The 16,238-nt window shown below is 40.7% G+C and overlaps 1 protein-coding gene across 1 annotated transcript in view; it reads right to left on the reverse strand.

The window, feature by feature from the left end:
• Positions 1 to 16,238, reverse strand: part of PLA2G4A (phospholipase A2 group IVA) — a 195,977-nt gene that overhangs the window by 137,465 nt on the left and 42,274 nt on the right. Inside the window, exon 3 of the mRNA XM_006161871.2 lies at positions 5,552 to 5,633. Coding sequence (XP_006161933.1) covers positions 5,552 to 5,633 — 82 coding nt within the window. The remainder of the gene's footprint in view (positions 1 to 5,551; positions 5,634 to 16,238) is intronic.

Genomic DNA, 16,238 nt, shown 5'->3' on the forward strand with positions numbered 1-16,238 from the left:
ATATATATATATATATATAATACTTGTATGATATTCTGTCACTTAAAAATATTTGGCATTCATTTTCTGATTTCTTCTTGGGGAATGAAATGTGGCTCTGTCTAATTCTGTCTTTTCCTCGACACTTTTTTAAGGAAGCAGAACTTCAGTGCGGTAGCTATCGTGCTTGCGTCTGCTCTTTCGTTTGGTTATAAAATGAGGTTTGTGGCTGGGGCTGTGTCTGTTTCACATAGGCACAAAGAAAACTCTATTCCCAATGGAAATTTTACTGTCACCGTCGCTGTTCCGCAAACATGAGCTTCTGTTAGAGGAAAAGGACAATACGGCCATTGAGTTTAACCCGTATCCACCCAACATTAAGACCCAAATGTGGTATTTACCTGCTACTGGTTATAGCCACATCTAGTACAACTTCCTGCAGCTTTCAGAGTAAAAATTGCTTTCCTAGTGCCAAATTAACCTGAATTGCTTATTTAGAAACTAAGAATACAAGCAATGATTTTATGCAAGGGACAAATCTGAACTTTGAACAGTCTCTTCACTTGACCGTGAGCATGAACACGCAGGGAGTCATGGGCACTGGAGCCCTGGGTAGAAGTGACGTATCTGAGTAACGCTGAGTAAATGAACAGACGTGTCTGGGAAGGGACCGACAGCCCTTGGATGAAAGCACGAAATCAGTGAGACATTAAACTAAAATATCAACTGTAACCCCTAAAAGATAGTTCATGCAATGCTGCTGATTTTATGATGTTTGTATTTCCAAACGTAGATGTGATTTGTCAGAATGATTAATCAAGAGGCAAAATAAAAAGCAGATATAATCTTAATATTAGCTTTAAGAATAAAGCACATGTTGAGGCTGATAGGTGACGTGGTGATTAAAGGCACTGAACTCCCACATGGCCGACTGCTGTTCGAATCCTGGACCTGGCATCTTGCTTTCTCACTTTTCATCTCTCTCTTCCTCTCACTCTGTCCCTCTCTGGTCAAATTAAAATAAACAAAATAAATATTTTAAATAAAAAAAATTTTTTTTGGAGAGGTTTTTGCGTGTGCGCTCACCAGACAGACAGAGAGAGACAGAGAGATAGAAAGCGAGAAATCACCCCCCAGGGGGGATGGCCACGCCGCAATCCCTTCTCCTCCATTCTCTTCTCGGGATCTTGGGCACGCACGCACACGTACCCGGCGTGAGTTTAAGCCACTGGGTCTGGGACTCGAACCGTGGTCAACTACGTGGGAGTCCAGCGACATAGCCATTACGCTAACTGTTGGTCCCATAAAATAATTCTTAAAAAAAGAAAAAGCAAATGTAGATGTTTTACGAGGAATTAGCTACTTGCTTTTTTTATTTGTTTGGCATCCTTAAAATAGCCCCCACATATACAAAGTAGAAAGACTCAATAATAATCTGTCAATCTTCTTTACTAATCTATAAACCTTATGGAAATTTGTTTTCTTTAAATAAATAGAGACTCTATAAACAACCAAATACCAGATGTTCTGTTGCAAGGGTCTTTGCAGGTGCGGGGACATTTGTAATAGTTTTTATGATTTGACTCTTGTCTATCTTGAAAGAACTGCTCTACACTACATTCCAAATTCAGCTTACTTGGTCATTTGTATAGGTCAAGTTCGGTGGCAATATCATCAAATTTTTTCTCAGAAAAGTGAGGGTTATGCACATGCCTTTTCTCACTATAACCTCCTCCAGCGTCTCAAAAAGAAAGTATTTGGCACTTCATATCACCCCTTCACTTTTTTCTTTTTTGGTTTTGCTGTAGAATACATGTGCTCGCCAGAGAGAGACAGAAAGTGAGTAAGAGGGAAATCACCCCCCCCAGGGGAATGGCCAGACCACATTCCCTTCTCTTCCATTTTTCTCTCGGGATTTTGGACACACATGCACATGTGCCTGGCGTGATTTTCAAGCCGCCAGGTCTGGGACTCAAACCACAGAGTCGGCCATGTGGGATTCAGCACTTCAACCTCCACGCCACTTGCTGACCCCATCCCTTCACTTTCTCCCACTGACCTTGTCATTAAATTTTTCTCTCCAAATTTCTCTTATTCTTCCTTTTTGTTTTTTGGGTGTTTTTTTTTTTTTTTTTGTCTTTTCCTGATTTCCTGCAAACCCACTAAGGTGAAATAAAGGGTTGGCAACAATCCCCCAAAACAAATTATTTAAATACAAAATGAAACAAAGTTAAATTATAAATCCTGACTTAAAATGTTAACATCATGTCTTTCCCGATTCTCTCTTCACCGCAATTATCTACCAGTGGTCCCTGCTTCCACGGGTCCTTCACTGTGAAAACAGACCTCTAAAGTCTAGGGACTCCCCTATGTAGGCGCACTGAGGGCGTCTGAGTTATACCCACTCTGCTTCATGAGGCGAATAAATATCTCATATTCATTGTTTTCGTATTTGTATTTTGTTTTATTTTGTTTTGCTGAGGCTGGCCTCAAACTCACAATGTTCCAGCCTCAGCTGGGATTATAGGTGCATGCCGCCACCCCTGTCTTCGTCTTTAAGTATGATTATTAATGTTGTCTCAAATAGGTTTACGGTGATATTGAGCATTACTGTCTTCCCTGTACTAATTATAACTAACCACTGCCAAGGTGCCTGGGGCTTATGGTGAAAGTTGCTAAGAAGTAAAATCCACAGCAATTGAAAGAGGCTTAGAGAACAGAGTCTGAACATCTGGGAGACTCGTCGCAAGCATAGTAACACCCACTGGGCCTACGCAGCAAAACTCTGCATTGATAGAAGAGGGTGGTGACTGCTTTGTCTAACAGATAAAAAACTGTATTTTCAAAAGTCAAATTAGGTCTTTTGCATGCCTAGCAAGTTCCCGCCACAGTATGTAGTTAAATTAAGAATGACTTTTCCAACTAATAGTATGACCTGTCCGGTTGTGAGTCTTGTGTCTTTCTTCAGAGTTTAGTGAGGACCAGTCTTGAAATATAACATCTAATGTGACCTCTTTTTCACAGGGCCCTTTCTTTCACTGGACTCTCACTAAAAATGATGAAAATGCAAAGAATTTTAAAAAGCAGGATAATGGGGCAAGAAGATGGTGTAGTGGTTACATTGCTGGACTCCCCCAGGGTTGATTACGGATCAAGTCCCAAACCCAGTGCTTTGAAGCTCACACCAGGTGCATGTGCATGTATGCCCACAGTCCCGAGAGGAGAATGGAGATGGAATTGCGGCATGGCTATCCATCCTGGGGAGTGACTTCTCATTTTTCATCTCTCTATCTCTCCAGCAAGCACATGTACCCTATAGCAAAAATCTTTCCCCCCAAAAAAGTAAGTTTAAAAGCAAAATTAAAATAATTTAAGAAAAACATTGGCAAAGGAGTAGTTAGATGGGTTAGACTGAAGTATATATGGGCCAGGCACAGCAAGTGGCATAGTGGTTAAGGTACTGAACTCCCACATAGCTGACCACAGTTCAAGAGCTGGACCTGGCAGTTTGCTTTCTCACTTTTGCTTTCTCTCTCTTTCTAGTGAGTGCACTTCCCTTTAGCAAATTTTAAAATAATAATAATAATAAATAAAATTAAACAGATCATTAAAAAAAAAGAATATGTAGGCCAAACAAGGGTGCAGCAGTACTGAAGCTAGACCCACATGCAGACTCCCTGGTTTGGTTTCCTTGCCCCCGACCCTGCCCCACGTAGAATGCACATGTGCCCATGATCCTGGTAGGCTGAGGCTAGCAGTAGAGCATAGTATGAAGACACTGTCAAGGGTGCCTTTCTCCCTCTCTTTCTCTCTCTCTCTCTCATATATATATATAAGAAAGAAGGGACCAGCAGATAGTGTAATGGCTATGTTGCTGGACTCCCATGTAGTCGACCGCAGTTTAAGTCCCAGACCCGGTGGCTTGAAACGCACGCCGGACGCATGTGCGTGCGTGCCCAAGATTCCGAGAGGAGAATGGAGGAGAAGGGGTTGGGGGGTGGCCATTCCCCCTGGGGGGTGATTTCTCACTTTCTCTCTGTCTGTCTCTGTCTCTCCAGCAAGCACACGTGCCCTAGTGAAAACCTCTCCAATAAATAAATAAATAAATAAATAAATAGATTTTGAAAAAAATAAAATATAAACCTCTGATTCCAACTAGTTTTTAAGAAAACTACTGCTGCTCCCCTAATCTCTTTGGGCTTAGCCAAAGCTCTTATTCAATTCTGTCTCCCAACCCCTTTTCTTGCTTCTGACATTTACCACCTTCTGGACCCTGTTCTTCATGGAAGGCTGGGGCCCAGAGCTCTCCTTTTATCTTTCCCTCCTCTGGTGGCCTTCTCACTGTCATTTCAACAAGCTCAAGCCCCTCCCTCTTTTTGACTAACACACACACACACACACACAAACTATTTTGCACATTCTTCTCCAATATGTTCAATATATTTTGGCCAGCATTTTTTAAATGAAAATCCAATCGTGTCCTCATGCTTGTCTCTGAGGGCTTGTCACCTGACCTGTCTGCCTCCAGCCGCACCCCCGCTGCCTGCCCTCTGCAGCGCTGGGCCTGTTTCAGCTCTTCCTGGCATGCTGCTCTTTTAGTGCCTTTGAAAGTGGTGTTGTCTCTGCCTCAGACTTTACCTTGCTCTCATTGCAAAGATACTTTTCCTTCAGGTACTAGTTTATTTTTATTTTATTAATCTGTTTCGGGCGCCCACATTCACCAGAGAGACACAGAGACAGAGAGAGAAAGGGAGAGAGAGAAAGCATCCCCCAATGGGGCATGGGTCCATCATAATGCCTTCTCCATTTTTCCATCCTGTGAGGGTCTGGGGTACACACAAACACATGCCCACAGTGTTTTCAAGTCACTGGGGCTGGGATTTGAACTGCAGTCAACCATGTGGGATCCAGCTCCCTTACCCATTAAGTTATGGGACCTGGACCAGGTACTAATTTAAAGATCACTTTGGATTCCCTGCCAAAGTGATCGCCACACTGAGAAACTGCAACCTATATTATTTCTCCAAAATCTCTTTTGAGGGGTAAATCACTCAATCCCATATTTTAGCCATAATCTAAAACTACCAACATCCTCTCGGGATCTTGGGCACGCACGCACACGCGCCCGGCGTGAGTTTTAAGCCACCGGGTCCGGGACATGAACTGCGGTCAACTACGTGGGAGTCCAGCGACATAGCCATTACGCTAACTGCTGGTTCCCCTACCCTTTTTTTTTAAGTAAATAGCAAATGCATACTATCTCATAGCAGCAGCTTGTCTGAAATATGATCAATCTTTCCAACATAGAACTGAGCAGAATTCCTTCGAATTCCAAAGACACGTACATCGCAAAATAATAACTTTGTCTTACTGCGAGTGCTCTCACGAGATGTAAAACCTAGGGAACATGTTATTCTAACACATAACGGGATCAGTTCAAAATGTTAGTATTCAAAAATCTAGACACAGATAACCATTCTGAAGAAGGGGAAACCCCCAACTTCTCAAGAAACTCAAGCAACTGAAGGGTGGATCAAAACTATGCAGTTCCACAGCAAATAGGAGTACTTACGCATGTCACCAAAGGCCCCCTTTGTCACTTTGGTAGCACGTAACACCACTACCGTGAACTTGTGTGAGTACTGGTGCTCCACCTGGAAACAAAATGATAGTACATTTCAATAAGCTTCCAGTTTACAATCTCATTGTTTCCTTGAGACTAATTAAAACTCTTCTAGTTGGAAAGAAGCAGCATGCCCACCAGAAACATTCTTTGCTCCTGAGGCTGTTCTTTTTTAGACTCTCTCTTCTCTCCCACCACAGAATCATGCTTTCAGATGTCACTACAGCTTGACTGTCTGCACTTCTTCTCTGCCAGGTTGACCCAGCACTTGGAGAAAAATGTAAATCAAGACCACAGGCAGGCTCAGAGGACAATTGGGCTTTGTACTGGTTGACTAAAACCCTGGCTCAGAGAAGCCAACGTGTGCTAAGATGTTTGCATCATTCAGGTTTGTTTTGTTGCTGCTGTTCGATGACTTTATCAATCAAAAGTCTTTTCCTGCATGACATTTCCAGTACAGCTTTTAAAATCCTTTGCACCCAAGGCAACAACCAGTAAACTACTCATGTTCCTTATCGACCATACGTGACAATGTTGCATGCAGGTGACAAATATTAAGAGGTAAAAGACTGCAGTAAACTTCTCACCTAAATGGAAGCGAGTTACCCTACTAAGTAACAGAATGGAGAAGCATGAGCTCAGCTCATGGACCAACTAAAAAGGTTACAAAGTTTTCATCAAAAATGCAAGCATGTGGTTGTCTTAGTCTTAGGTGAGGCTGCCAACTTTGTTTTTAAAAGGTTTACTTCAATGGTTAAAAAAATCCATAATTAATTAAAAAGAGGCAAAGATATTGACAGCCCAGAGAAGTGAATCATGGCCGTCTAAAAGCAAGGATGCAGGAAAAAATATAAAAAGTATAATTAGACTCATAAGAACCAGCAGTAAGGATTTGCAAGGGCAAACATTACACAGCACTCATAAGCTTCTGAAAAAAATCACTATCAAAAGAGTAACTAAAGGGGCCAGCAGGTGGCATAGTGGTTAAGGCATTGGACTCCCACATGGCTGACTGCAGTTTGAATCCTGGACCCAGCAGCTTAAAAATAATGGCAGGAACACATGCATGCTTGCCCCAAATCCTGAGAGGAGAATGGATTGCAGCGTAGCCTTCTCCCAGGGGATGACTTCTCACTTTATGTCTCTCTGCCACTACCTCTCCAGTGAGCACATGTGCCCTGTAGCAAAAATCTTTCTAAAATAATAAATACAGAAAAGAAAAAAAAAAAGAAATCAGGCCAGGATCATGTGGGGGCTTCCCAAAATCCCAGGAGGAGAAAGGATGGAAACACAGCCATTCTCTTGGAAGGTGACTTCTCACTTTTCCTCTCACTGTCTCTGTCTCTGTCTATCTCCAGTGAGTGAGACAATGCACATACCCTATGGCAAAAAAAGATATTAAAAAAGAGTAATTAACATTTAGATTCACGATAGTATCAAAGAAGAGGTAAAATAATAGATAATGAGTGTACCTTGTTTAAAAAGGCAGAGAAAGATGGAAATATTTCAAGATGATACTTTTTGAACTTTATTTGCAAAGACAAAAATCTTCAACATGCAAAAGAGTAGCAAGTAGCCAAAGTTTTATTTTACATAACTTAAATGATCGATCATGAAGAAAATTTGAATTTTTTAAAAGTGTGCTGCCTTGTTCTACAACTAAAAGGAACACATGCCCTCCTGATAAGAAATAAAGAAAGAAAGGGAGGAAGGAAGGAAGAAAAGGGGAAAAGGGCAGGTTTATAAGTGATAATAAAAATTCTGAATATGTGGTCATCATAATTTTAAATAATTTATATATAAAGCTACAATCGTCACAGCTTTTTTTCTTGAGATATATGCTTCCTATGCAAATCTCATAAAGGTTTTGTATTAAATATACATGGTTAAAAATGTACCACATGTAAATAAAGGGCCAGGGTGCAAGGGCTGAAACATGTGCTTGCTAGAGAAAAACAAAGAGATATAGAAAGAGAAGTGAGAAATCATCCTCAAAGGGGATGGCCATGCTGCAATCCCTTCTCCTCCATTCCTCTCTTGAGATTTGAACACGTTCACACATGGGTCCATGAGTCTCAAGTCACTGCAACAACCTAGTGGGCCATAGAGGATCCCGCCGCCTTAACCTCCATGCCACCTCCTGGCCTTGAATATTTATATTGACCATCAACTCTTTGGAGGCAACACACAACACAATACAGCTTCAGCTAATACCTCTGCAAAGCTGCAAAAACAAAAATTACATGGGACTTCTCCTCAAAGTTACAAGCAAAAAGAGAGTGGAGTGAAACAGCAGTTGAAGACGTTCTTACCTCAAAGTAAAGCAACAGATTACAAAGCCTCCCCCAAGATATTTGGATCCTGTTCCTAGCATGCCATGGACATCCCAGAACTCAGTAACTTGGACCAAGCTCGAACTCAGGCATCTACCTCTTGGTTTCATGATGAGGAGGGGTCAAGAGGGGAAGAGCCCCCAAAGGCTGAGCTCACTAATTCGCACTTCCCTGATGGCAAGCCTAGCAGTATTAAAGCAAAACGCATTCGACAACAAAAATCTATTTGTTCCAAACAGAGTGCGATGAGCAGATAGCGCGGTATCTTAGCACTGTCCTCATGTTGTGGCACTTCACAGTTTGTCCTTGGTAAAGAGAGAAACCTTTCACTACTCAGTGAGCCATGTTTTGGATTTTTTAAAAGAAGTCCCTGGCAAGGAACACGGATTAGAGAGAGATTTTTACCTGGTGCGTTCTCTCTGCGTTCCATGTGACAGGTTAACTTGGCGATTGAAAAAGAATGCCAGGCCCAACCCCTCCACACCTTTTCTCACCTCATCGCTATGACCCAATTTCTTGGGTCAGCTGGAACTGCCCGGGTTCCACAAAACAATGATTTTTGAGCAGTAGGTGCAGGAGAGGGTCTCTCATCATTTAACTTGGCAGAGGCAGCGTTGGAGGGAACTATAAATCAGGGAGCCTTTGAGTAGAGGCAGAAAATGGCCCTAGATCTGTTTTCAATGATTCATTTCCTTGTTGGTCACGTAACTGCCCAACTGAAGATGAAAGGGGAAATCATGGAAAATTTCACCCTTAGGAGATAATATTCATCATGCTAAACCGATGGAAGAAGCTATCCAAGTACTGTCTAACGTCTTGTTTATTATTTAATGTTTTCTAAAATGAAAAATGTTACTGGTTTTTCAAATGGCCAAATAAATTAAATGATTATAAAAATAATTCTTCAGGGTCGGAAGGTGGCATGGTGGATAGGGGTGCTGGGTTCCCACATGGCTGACACGGTTCGAGTCCTGGACCTGGCAGCTTGCTTTCTCACTCTCTCTCTCTCACTCCATCTTTCTCTGGTAAAATTAAGATAAATAAATAAATAAATATTTTTTAAAAAAAGACTTTTTTTGAGAGGTTTTCGCTATAGGGCGCGTGCACTTGCCAGACAGACAGAGAGAGACATAGAGACAGAAAGCAAGAAATCACTCCCCAGAGGGGATGGTCACGCCGCAATCCCTTCTCCTCCATTCTCCTCTCGGGATTTTGGGCATGCACGCACACGCGCCCGGCGTGAGTTTTAAGCCACCGGGTCCGGGACGCGAACTGCGGTCGACTACGTGGGAATCCAGCGACATAGCCATTACGCTAACTGCTGGTTCCCAAAAAAAAGATTCTTCATAAATAAAAAACACTGTTAATAAATTTAAAAAAAGAAATATGCAAAATGTTGGGAAAAAAAAAACCAGAATTCCATAACCTATAAAATTATCCTATAGGGGTCAGCAAGTGGTAGCGTGGTTAAGGCTCTGGGTTCCACACGGCTGACTCTGTGGTTCAAATCTCAGACCTGGCAGCTTGAAAAACATAGCAGGCATATGTGTGTGCATACCCAAAATCCCAGGAGAAAGATGGAGCAGGGATTGCAGCCTGGCCATCCCCACTAGGGAGTGATTTCTCATTTCCCCTTTCTCTCTGTCTCTCTTCAACAAGCACATGTGCCTTGTTGCAACAATCTAAAATAAAATAATCCTTCAAAAGTACGAGAGAAAAGGCTTTCTCAGACCAGCCAAATCTGGGGAGAATTTGTTGCCATTAGACCTGTCTTACAAGAAATGTTAAAAGAAGTTCTTGAAAGAGAAAAATATTGTAGGTCAGAAACTCAGCTCTGCATAAAAAAGAAGGAATAAGTGAAAGTAAATTAACAAAATATTAATTTTCTTATTCTTGGGATCAGCAGATGGCATAATGGTTATGTCGCGGGACTACCACATGGTCAATAGTGGTTGAAGTCCCGGACCTGTCAGCTTGAAACTCACACTGGGCACATGTGCTTACCCAAAATCCCGAAAGGAGAATAAAGGAGAAGGGATTGTGTGGTTATCTCCCTGGGGTGTGGGGGGGGATTTCTCACTTTCTCTCTCTCTAAGTCTCTGGCAAGCACATGCACCCTACAGCAAAAATCTTTCTCTAAAAAAAAGGAAAAATATTTTTCTTATTCTTAATTAATCTAACAGATAACAGTTTTTTTTTTCAAAATCCTAATAGCAACGATATATTTATGTATATGTATAAGTGAAATGAATGACAGAAATATGTGTAAGTGATGAGAGGAAAGAGTTAGAAATATTTTGTTACTATAAGACACTTGTACTACCTGTGAAGCTATAGTGTTATCTGAAAGTGGATTCATATTAGTTACAAATATATATTGCTAACTCTAAAAAAGGTAGCATTTTCTTAGCATTAACATGCTAAGAAAAAAAGGGAAAATATAATCCTTTCAATAAATTCTCAATTAAAATGATACAAAGCACACAAAGATTGGAAGATAAAATAGAGTCAAAGAAGGATAAAGAATGAAAAATAGGGACCAGCAATTAGCGTAATGGCTATGTTGCTGAACTCCCATGTAGCCGACCGTGGTTCGAGTCCCGGACCCAGTAGCTTAAACTCATGCCGGGTGCGTGTGTGTGTGTGTGCCCAAGATCCCGAGAGGAGAATGGAGGAGAAGGGACTATGGTGTGGCCATACCCCCTGGGGGGTGGGGGTGATTTCTCGCTTTCTGTCTCTCTGTCTCTCTCTGTCTTTCTGGCTAGCACATGTGCCCTATAGCAAAAAACTCTCAAAAAAAAAAAAAAAAAAGAATGAAAAATAAAGAAGGGCCGCAAATGGTAGGTACTAATCCAAGAATATCAATAATCAATTTAACTATCAGTTGTCTAAGTTAACCTACTGAAATGCAGAGATCATCAGAGTGGGTAAAAACACAGAACTTGGCTGCATGCTATTTACAAGTAAACCATTCTAAATTTAAAGACACACATAGGGGAAAAGTAAACAGATGGAGAAAGGATATACCACGCTAGCCTTAGACAGAAGAAAGCTGAAGTGCCTAGATTAATTTCATGCTGACCTGCCATCTTTATCTCTGATGTTCACACAGAACAAAGAACATGAGGGATAAAGAGGAGCATTACATGTGATAAAGAAGACCTAACACCCCTTAATGTATATGCACCCAACAACAGAACATTAGTATACAGGAAGCAAACTCTGATAGGACTGCTAGGAGAAATAGGTGACTCTACCATTATAGCCGCAGACATTAATATTCCTCTTTCAGTAATATAGAAAGCTCCAGCAGGCAGAAAACCAGTGAAGACACTGTTGACCTTAACACGATTATCAATCAACTGGACATAATTGATATCCGTGAGCTACCTCATGCAAAAACATCAGGATACACATATTTCTCAAGCACATACAAAATAATCATCAAGACAGACCACATCCTGGACCATAAAACACATCTTCACACATTTAAAAGAATAGAGCTCATACAAGTCTGCTCTCAGACAAAGGAATTAAACAATGCATCAATAATAGAGAACTAGAAAAATCTCAGGACCAGAAGATGGCACAGCTGTTACATCACTGGACTTCCACATGGCTGACCATGGTTCGAGCCCCAGACCTAATAGCTTGAAAATCATGCTGTGTGTGTGTGTGTGTGTGTGTGTGTGTGTGTGTGTGTTTGCATGCCCAAGATCCTGGAAGGAGAATGGAAGAGAAGGGATTGCAGTGTAGCATCCCCCCTTGAGGGGGTGATTTCTCACTTTCTCTCTTATTGTCTCTGTCTCTCTTTGGCAAATATATACACCCTAAAGGGAAAAATAAATAAATAAATAAAACTTCTTTTTTTAATTCCAAAGCACATGGATTATTAAACAACACACTTCTAAATAACACATGGGTCAAAGAAGAAACCTCAAGAGAGAATTTTAAATATTCAAAGTAAATGAAAATAAAAATACAACTGACCAAAATTTGTAGGATACAGTGAAAGTGGTTCTAAGTGGGAAATGCATAGCACTGAATGCACGTATTAGAAAAATAGAGCAACCTAAGAGCCAGCAGATGGCGAAAGGGTTACATAGCTTGGCTCTCACATAGTCAACCACCGTTCGAGTTCCAGACCCAGTGATTAAAACTCGCGTCGGGTGCATGTGTGTCCATGCGTGCCCAAAATCCTGAGAGAAGAATGGAGGAGAAGGGGTTACAGCGTGGCCATCCCCCTACGAGGTGATTTCTCACTTCCTTCTTCTCTGTCTCTCTCTCTATCTCTCTGGCGAGCACATACACTTGAGACAGCAAAAATCTCTCTCAAAAAAGTAAAAAAAGAACAACCTGAAATGAATCATCTAAGCTCTGCCTTAGAAAGCTAAAAAAGAGTGCAAATTAAATCCAAAGTAAGCAGAAGAAAAATAGCATAAATTTAGAGCAGAAATCAATAAAATTAAAAATTGGAAATAAAGAAAATGAATAAGATAAAATTTGATTTTTTTAAATATCAATAAAACCAATAAGCTCCTCGCTAGGCTAACTAAGGAAAAAGAGAGAAAAATACAAATTACTAATATCAGAAATGAAGACTAGCCCTGAAGCACAGCTGTTAAGTGTGGTACTGAGGAAGATGGATCCCACATGGCCTACCCGAGTGTGAGTGCCAGCCCTAGTGGATTAAAAAATATGCCGGACATGTATTGGTATGTCCAGGATCCTGAAAGAATGAAGAATTGGGGCTAGCAGGTGACGTGTGGTTAAGGCACTAGATTCCTACAATGGCCGTGTGTGGTTTGAGTCCCAGACCTGGTGGCTTGAAAATCATACCAGGTGTGTGTGCATGTCCCAAATCCCAAGAGTAGAAAGGAGAAGAAAGGATTGTGGTATGGCCATCCCCTCAGGAGGTGATTTCTCATTTTTCTTCTCTCTGTCTCTCTCCAGGAAGCATATCCATTCTATGGGAATAACCTTAAAAAAATAAATAAATAAATAAAAGCAAGAAAGAAATGGAGGAAAAAAGAGTGCAGCTTGACCAGGCGCTTGAAAATCCAACTTAGCACTTGGCTTTCTCCACTAAAGAGATGTTCTCCATCATCATTATTATATAAAATGCTATTCCCCTCCCCATATCATCTATGCTCATTTCCATTAGGAGCACCAATACCACATGGGTTTTCAAATGCCTAAAAATTCCCTTGCAACAGAAATGATGAGCAATACTCTTATCTAAGTTATTTAATACTTGATTTCAGAAACTGTTGTAGATACGTTCATATGACAAATGTTTATTAATAACTGCTATAGAAACATGGCATCATTATCACAAGGGCTCAATGAGTGAACCACATGTTACACATCCTTCTAGATGCTAATTACCACGTTAGCTTCCCAATCACCCTTAGAAATAGACATTACGGTTTATGTTTATAAGTGAGTAAGCTGAGATTCTTAAAAGTAGTTCCCAGTGGTTTACAGAGAGTAAAGATAAACTTTTATTAGAATCCAGTCTTGCTGTACCCAAGGCCTTTACTCTTTCTATGTTACTTTACTTATATGAGAATAATAATACCATTGCCAATAATAGTAACACAAGTAATAAAAGCTCCTTCCATTTATGAAAATGGAGAAAATACTTACAGACTAGTCTATCTATAATATATGAAGTGATCTAAAGACCTTCTAGTAATTGATGTTTCTTCTTTTTGCCACAAGGAGTGTGTGCTTGCCAGAGATAGACAGGGAGAAAGTGAGAAATTGTTTCCCAGAGAGGATGGCAACGCTACAATTCCTTGTCTTCCATTCTCTTCTCAAGATTGTGAGTGCACACATAGGACCAGTGTGAGTTTCAAGCCACTGGATTCAGGATTCAAACCATGGTTGGCCACGTGGGAATCCAGTGCCTTAACCACCATGCCACCTGCTGACCCCTCAGCTCTATTTTTTAATCTCTTTTTATTTTCACCAGTCTCAATTACGTCTTCCTAACTAGAATGAATGCAGTGCTCCTGAATTTCAAAGGAAATAAAGGCAAATTGACCACTTTCCTAATTTTTATAAGTTAATTTTGGAAACACCCATCAGTTTTCCAATCACCTATAAATTATATTCAAAATGAGCACGTTAAAATCAGTACCCATCTCTTTCTAAGAGCTAAAAGGATTAATAGGAGAATATCCTATAAGGTAAAGACATAATCTTGGAGAAAGATGTTCAGTTTCAATGATAGCCCAAATAGTCATGTGAGCATCCCTTGCCATGTTTCCTGGGGCCAACATAATATAATTTCAAATAGTTCAGACTGGGCTAGGCTCCAACTTGGATAGACTGTTGGTTATGTATCAGGGACAGTGCCAGAGGAAATGATATTGTTGAATCTAAAATCAGCATTCCCCAGGGGAAATTAATGACTCAGGAAAAATGCTGGTTGGTAGCTGGCAGAAAGAGATGTCATATTTCAATAGAGATGTCAAATCTAAACTCAATCCATGGACTTAGTCACCAAGATCAAGCTTTGCCTTCAGGTCTTGAATTACCTTGAATGACTTTCTTCATTTATAATCTTTTCCATAGTGAAAAAACAAGACACCACACCCCCACCCCCATTTTTTCCACAATTAGAATTTCCCAATCATTAGAAAAGCAGCGAGTATATTGAATTCATTCTGGAGAATTATATCGATTCCTGTAACTAAGGTGAACAGATGCTGAAGAAAGGAACTAGTCAATACATACCAAATCAGTTTGATAATTTTCCTCATCTGTTTAAAGTTCTATTGTTACTAGGGGCCAGCAGATGGCACAGTAGTGAAGGCGCTGGACTCCCAATGGCTAACCAGCGTTTGAGTCCTGGACCTGGTGGCTTGCTTTCTCACTTTCCCTTTCTCTCTCTCTGTCTCTCTCTGGTTCAAATTAAAATAATAATAATAGTAACAAATAAAATGAATTTTTTTTAAAAAAATTCTACTGTTATTAAACAAGAACCAAGGAAACAATCATAAAATAAATCTGATGGAAGAGAAGATAGAATCTGCATGCAAATATTGCTTTTTTCTATTCAACTGCCATTGTCTAACCCAAACTAAAGACGACAAAGTCTAATTACTGAACCCAGAGATTGTGATCACCACAATTAGCAATGGGAACTTCAAACAGATTTCAAAAACGTTTTTTAAAAGATTGCTGCATTGGGACCAGCAGTTAGCGTACTGGCTATCTTGCTGAACTCCCATGTAGTCGACCGTGGTTCGAGTCCTGGACCCGATGGCTTAAACCCACGCCGGGCACATGTGCGTGCATGCCCAAGATCCTGAGAGGAAAATGGAGGAGAAGGGGTTGTGGTGTGGCCATCCCCCCTGGGGAGTGATTTCTCACTTTCTGTCTCTCTGTCTCTCTCTGTCTGTCTGGCGAGCGCACACGCCCAATAGCAAAAACCTCTTCAAAAGAAAAAAAAAGAAGCACAGCTATTGTGCTATTTTTCTTCCACATCTTTTGAAGATCAACCCATTTTATCTCTTTATGATCTACAATGTCATCTAGACTTGCTTTAAGGATCTCAGTCATGGATTGTCCATGTGTGGAAATTACCCTGATGCCCCAAACACCTAATCTGGCTATAGAAATTATTAGCTCTAACAGATATTATTAGAAGCATATCACAATCAGAAATATGACTTGAGATTCTTTTTCATGAACAAAAATCTTGCCATTTGCACACTAAATATATCAATCAAATTTGGTTATATGTGTGTGTAAAAAGAGAGTGAGTACATTTCATTGCACTAAGAGTTTAAATCTCTGTTTTCTTTTCTTTCTCTTTTTTTATTTTAGGTTTTTGCCATAGGGCATGTCCACTCATCAGAGAGAGACAGAGAGCGAGAGAAAGTGCAAAATCAGCAGGGATGGCCACAACACAATCATTCTTCTCCATTCTCCTCCTGGAATTTTGGTCATGCACACACATACATCCGGTATGATTTTCAAACTGTGGCTTCTGGGGCTGGAATTGTGATTGGCCACCTTAACCACCACACAACCTGCCTGCCGGCCTCTTAAGTCTTGCTTTAGTTAAGATTACAAGATTTGTGGGACCAGACTTAAAATGATTAAGTCTTTGCACTCCCATGTAATCAACCAGACCTCACACTGGGCGCATGTGCATGCCCGAAATCTTAAAAGGAGAATGGTAAAGGGATTGTGGCTTGGCCGTCACCCCTAGGGGGTGATTTCTTCCTTTTTGTCGCTCTTTCTCTATCTCTCCAGTGAGCAAACTCACCCTATAGCAAAAACAAACA

The sequence above is a fragment of the Tupaia chinensis genome, unplaced genomic scaffold (genome assembly GCF_000334495.1).
Source record: "Tupaia chinensis unplaced genomic scaffold, TupChi_1.0 Scaffold139422_1, whole genome shotgun sequence".
Lineage (NCBI taxonomy): Eukaryota > Metazoa > Chordata > Mammalia > Scandentia > Tupaiidae > Tupaia > Tupaia belangeri.